Genomic DNA, 5020 nt, shown 5'->3' with positions numbered 1-5020 from the left:
ATGATGAGCGGGTCCTCCCGGAACGTGGGCCTCGCAGTCCCCCAAGCAGGTCTGCGGCGGCCTGGGACACCTGCGGGGACACGGACGGGCGCAGGGTGAGGGGCCAGTTCCCAGCCTGCGTGTGGAGAGTGGGCCCGCCTAGGACAGCCAGCGGCGAGGCCATGCTCGGCCTGGGTGCAAACCCGAGGAGACGGTGGACATCTGCCTCCCATGAGAGAGACGCTGCTCCAGTCCCACCACCTGGCAGAACGGGAGGCAGCAGGAGGGTCCCGGCCTCCCCTGTTTTTAAATATATTTTTATTGATTTCAGAGGAAAGGAGAGGGAGAGAAACATTAATGATGAGAGAGAATCACTGATCGGCTGCCTCTGATCAGTTAGAGCAAGCATGTCAAACTCTTGGCCAGCAAGAGGGAGAGAGAGAAACATCAATGAGAGAGAATCATTGATCGGATGCCTCCCGCACATCCCCCATTGGGGATCAAGCCAGCAACCACGGCATGTGCCCTGACCAGGAATTGAACCGTGACCTCCTGGTTCGTAGGTCAATGCTCAACCACTGAGCCACGCCAGCTGAGCTCAGGTACTAGTAAACTCCTGAAAAATATTTTAGTATGAAGAAAATTTTTCATGTGCCTCGGTTTATGGTTCACCAGCACCCTCCCCTGGTCTGAAGCTGACTTGCTACATTATAATTATTCCTTCCTCGCCCTGGATCAGTTTACTAGTTCAGATGCCTGTGAGTATCTATGTAGATCAGACCCTTTGGGGGTCGAACGACCCTTTCACAGGAGTCACCTAAGACCATCGGAAAACACATAGATAATTACATATTGTTTTGTGATTCATCACTATGCTTTAATTATGTTCAATTTGTAACAATGAAATTGGGGGTCACCACAACATGAAGAACTGTATTAAAGGGTCGCGGCATTAGGAAGGTTGAGAACCACTGATGTAGATGGATCTGACTCATTTAATTTCCCAAGAGCAGCCACCAGGGGGCACTGCGCCAGGACAGCAGCACGGGAGGTGGGGGCTCAGAAATGGGGCTCTCTCGGGACAGTGGTGGAGGACGGCGCTGGGCCATGTTCTGTCTCACATCCGTGTATCTGCGTCCCTCGCAGCCCCGTGTCTGCAACACCCTAACAACCTTGCTACCAGTGCCCGGCCCTGCTGGTCTGGCGGGTCTCATCCAGGGAGGCTTCTGTCACCTCCAAAGATGGTGCTGCCCTTGATGCCACCGTTTCTCTTCCAAGAAAACAAAACTGTCAGCTCGCCTCCCTTTCTTATTGTAGGATCACGGGTGCGTTTGCTTAGCCACACTTCTCTGGGTGAGAGTGGAGTCCTGTGTAACAGGAACCAAGACCTGAGGAGGTCACAAGTGACCAGATGATTGATTGATTGATTGATTGATTGATTTCAGAGAGGGAGGGAGAGAAACATTAATGATGAGAGAGAATCATGGATCGGCTGCCTCCTGCACGCCCCACACTGGGGATCGAGCCCACAACCGGCCATGTGCCCTGACCTGAAATCAAACCTGAGACCCTTCAGTCCACAGGCTGATGCTCTATCCACTGAGCCAAACCGGCTAGGGCGCAAGTGCCCAGTTTAAAAGACATGAACCGGGGGCAGGGCTGGGAACGACAGAGGCCACAGGTGTGCGGGGGGTGGGGGGGGGGGGCGCGTAGAAGGGGAGGCGGGTTCCCTGTTCATGCTAATCCGCTGCCCCCAGGACGTGTTCCTTATGATCCGGCGCCACAAGACCTCCACATTCACGGACACCAAGAAGACTAGCACCGTGTTGGAGCTGAAACGCATCGTCGAGGGCATTCTCAAGCGGCTGTACAAGGATGACCAACTTCTGGATGACAGCAGGACACTGGGCGAGTGTGGCTTCACCAGGCGAACAGCGAGGCCACAGGCCCCGGCCACTGTAGTGCCAGTGAACAAGCCGCGCAGTGAGAGGGCCTGAGGCCCGCTCCTCCCGGTGCCCGCCCCCCCAATAAAAGAGAGGTGGGTGTCTGCCTGGTTGCTGCCTCTTTATGCGCACCCTCTCCTGGCTCCGGCCATCATCCTCGCTCATCCTCACGGGGTGGGGCTCACTCCTTGCAAGACTCCTCCCAGCCTCCCCTCTGGCTGCCAGGCTGGCCTGCTGGACCACAGGCTCTCAGTGCTCATCAATCCCCCCCGCAGCCCAGCCTGCCCCTCAGAGGCTGGGGGAGAGAACCCAGAGCCCCAGGCTAGTCCGTTCACCCGGCTCCTGCCTCGGGCGAGAGGTGTGAGGCTTTGTTCATTCCCCATCAATAGTCCCCTTGCCGCTTTCCCGCTTTCCCCTCCGCCTCCACCTCCGCACAATGGCTTCCAGGCAGGGGCCGCTTTGCTGCTCAGAGACCAGAAGCAAAAGTGTAAGCCAGAACCAGCGTGCGGTCCAGAGCGTGCTACGTGGAACCCTGTAGTCAGTCACTAGAAGGGGCAGCTCTCCTCCCTGCCCTTCTCCACCCTCTAATAGACAGTCTGTAGACTCAAAAAAAAAAAAAAAAGAGAAAGAAAGAAAAGAAATGAACCGGCAGCTTGGGAACAACTGTGGGACGTTACCATTTCATTTCAGAGGAAAAGTGGTGATTAAAACAGACCAAGTGAGCACATAACCCCCGTGGCTGCACTGTAATTACAGGCTTCAATGATGGCAGAAGATGTTGCAATTGCTCTAGTCACATTCCAGGACAAGGGGATGGCATAATTACTATTCTGGCCGTGACAGCCCTGCATTCGTTCTTCCCATCCGTTCAGAGCGCCTCACACCTATTGCTCAGCAATCCGGTCTCTCTAACAATAGGACTTGGGATCCATTACAAGCGTCTTTGATGTCTCTGCCGGCTCCGCCCGCCACCCCCGAGAAAACAAAGCAGGATTATAGTGGAGAGCACAGCCAAGCTGCAGCCCCCACGGTGATGGTGTCTTTGACAAGGTCAAGCTCAGTGTTCACTCTGCCCGGCCGGCGTGGCTCAGGGGTTGAGCATCGACCTGTGAACCAGGAGGTCACGGTTCGATTCCCGATCAGGGCACACACCCGGGTTGCAGGCTCGATCCCCGGTGGGGGGAGTGCAGGAGGCCCCCAACCAATGATGCTCTCATCATTGATGTTTCTCTCTCTCTCCCTCACACCGGCCGCGAGTTTGACATGTTTGCTCTAACCACTGTGCAAACCACCTAGGGCTCAATGCTGAATTTCTTGCTTATTGGCACGACAATGGAGCTAGACAGAGCCCTGAGGACCCGGCGTATACCTGGAGACCCCTCACACCGGGCATCACCTGACCCCTGACCCCTGACCCCTGACCGTGGTGGACACAGAGGCAATGCTGAAGCAAACTGCTGGCGGGTGTGGGCCGAGGGCAGGGGGGTGGGGGCGGTGCTCACCTTCACCCGGTCCATGCAGGCTTCCATCTTGAGCTGCTCCACGGCCTTGCGGGCCTGCGAGATGCTGGTGGTGCTGCTGCTGGACATGCCCTCCTTCCTCCCGCGGCCCTGGAGGCCCTGGAACGGCCGAGAGAGGGGGCAGAGGGCACAGGCGCTGCTTCCCAAGGGCGAGGCGGGGCCTGCTCAGCGCCCGTCCTGTCCCGTCCCGTCCGCCACCTGCCGCTGGCTGCTGTGGGAAGGATATTCTGTCGTGTTTTTGGTGCATTAAAGAAGCTAACTTTCCGTTTCCAGTTCACAAACAGCGACCAAATAACCCCTCTCCCTGAGCGGTACGTCTCTTCCTGCCTGCGTGTGTCCAGAGTGATTAAAATACCCGAGAGACAAGGGCAATCCACAGGACTGGACAGGAGCTCCGCTCAGAAAGGGGCGGGGAGAGCAAACCGGGGGATTTCCAAAAGACGCCGCTTCAAAGTCCCGAGACGAGAAAGGGCAATGGACGGACACGCATGCATTTGAGGCATTCTCCCCTTCCCAAGTAGAACAACAAGACAGGGTATAAAAAGAAAAAAAAGAAAAAAAGGTGATAGTGAGATGTGGCTATAAATAAATGAGATGATGTGTCTTTTGCACGTCAATCTTTTCTCAGCCATTTGGCCACCTTCCTCATAAGGTGTAGTTGTGCGTGTGTGCGTGTGTGCGTGTGTGCGTGTGTGTGTGTGTGTGAGGCAGCGTTACCCGCAATCGCTCCTAAAGACCCACCCGGTCCCCTTGCAAGGAGGCTGAGGGTCGGAGCCGCAAACAGCAAGGCCATTGTCCTAAACAGTCATTTCAGCCTGATGACCCCACAGCCAGGCTACTCCTTAAACAAGCAAGGCATCGGGTACACCGTGTATTTCCACCGGACCCGACTATTAAGTGCTGTGTCTACCTTTTCTCACGGCGGAGAAGTAAGCCAACACACACTTTGGCAATAATCCACAGTTCACAGGGACAGGGTCTGGTTTCTCAGGACTGAAAGGGCCTTTTTTAAAAATATATATATATTTTTATTGATTTCACAGCGGAAGGAAGAGAGAGACAGAAACATCAATGATGAGAGAGAATCATTGATCGGCTGCCTCCTGCACGCCCCGCAGTGGGGATGGAGCCCACAACCCGGGACCAGAAATGAACCCTGATTGCCTGGTTGATAGGTCGAGGCTCAACCACTGAGCCACGTGGGCCGGGCTGCGACCAGCCTCTGACAGTCCTGGGAGGACCAACAAGCCAGCAGAACCGGGATGGGGAGGGGGACCCGGCAGCCACCAACCATGTTACCATTTGGTCGAACTTGGACATGTTGGGACGTCCTAATGCCTTAGTCCAAGGTGCACACGACAAGCAAGTCCTCAATGCAGACCCTTCTCCAGCGGCACCCCTGCCCTCCTTGCCACCCCCCCCCGTTATTATTTCTAAGGCGAAGCAGACCCGCGCTCCCCAAAGCCCCTCAGAGGAGCACCCGCATTTCAGCACCAGCATCGCATTTCAGCACCAGCATCGGGAACAGACGCCACAGGGAGGGGGCAACCCTCACCTGGTCGCCCCTGGAACCGCTTG

At 55.9% G+C, this 5020-nt stretch overlaps 1 protein-coding gene across 1 annotated transcript in view; it reads right to left on the bottom strand.

Annotated features, from left to right (window-relative positions):
* The window catches only part of B3GALNT2 (beta-1,3-N-acetylgalactosaminyltransferase 2), a 19787-nt gene extending 19624 nt beyond the window's left edge, over positions 1-163 (bottom strand). Inside the window, exon 1 of the mRNA XM_014446826.2 lies at positions 25-163. Within this exon, the coding sequence (XP_014302312.1) occupies positions 25-163 (139 nt within the window). The remainder of the gene's footprint in view (positions 1-24) is intronic.
* Between the last annotated feature and the right edge of the window lie 4857 nt (positions 164-5020).

The sequence above is a fragment of the Myotis lucifugus genome, unplaced genomic scaffold (assembly GCF_000147115.1).
Source record: "Myotis lucifugus unplaced genomic scaffold, Myoluc2.0 scaffold_578, whole genome shotgun sequence".
Classification (NCBI taxonomy): domain Eukaryota; kingdom Metazoa; phylum Chordata; class Mammalia; order Chiroptera; family Vespertilionidae; genus Myotis; species Myotis lucifugus.
Note: the sequence above shows the minus strand (reverse complement) of the source record. Positions and strands in the feature narration are given on the sequence as shown.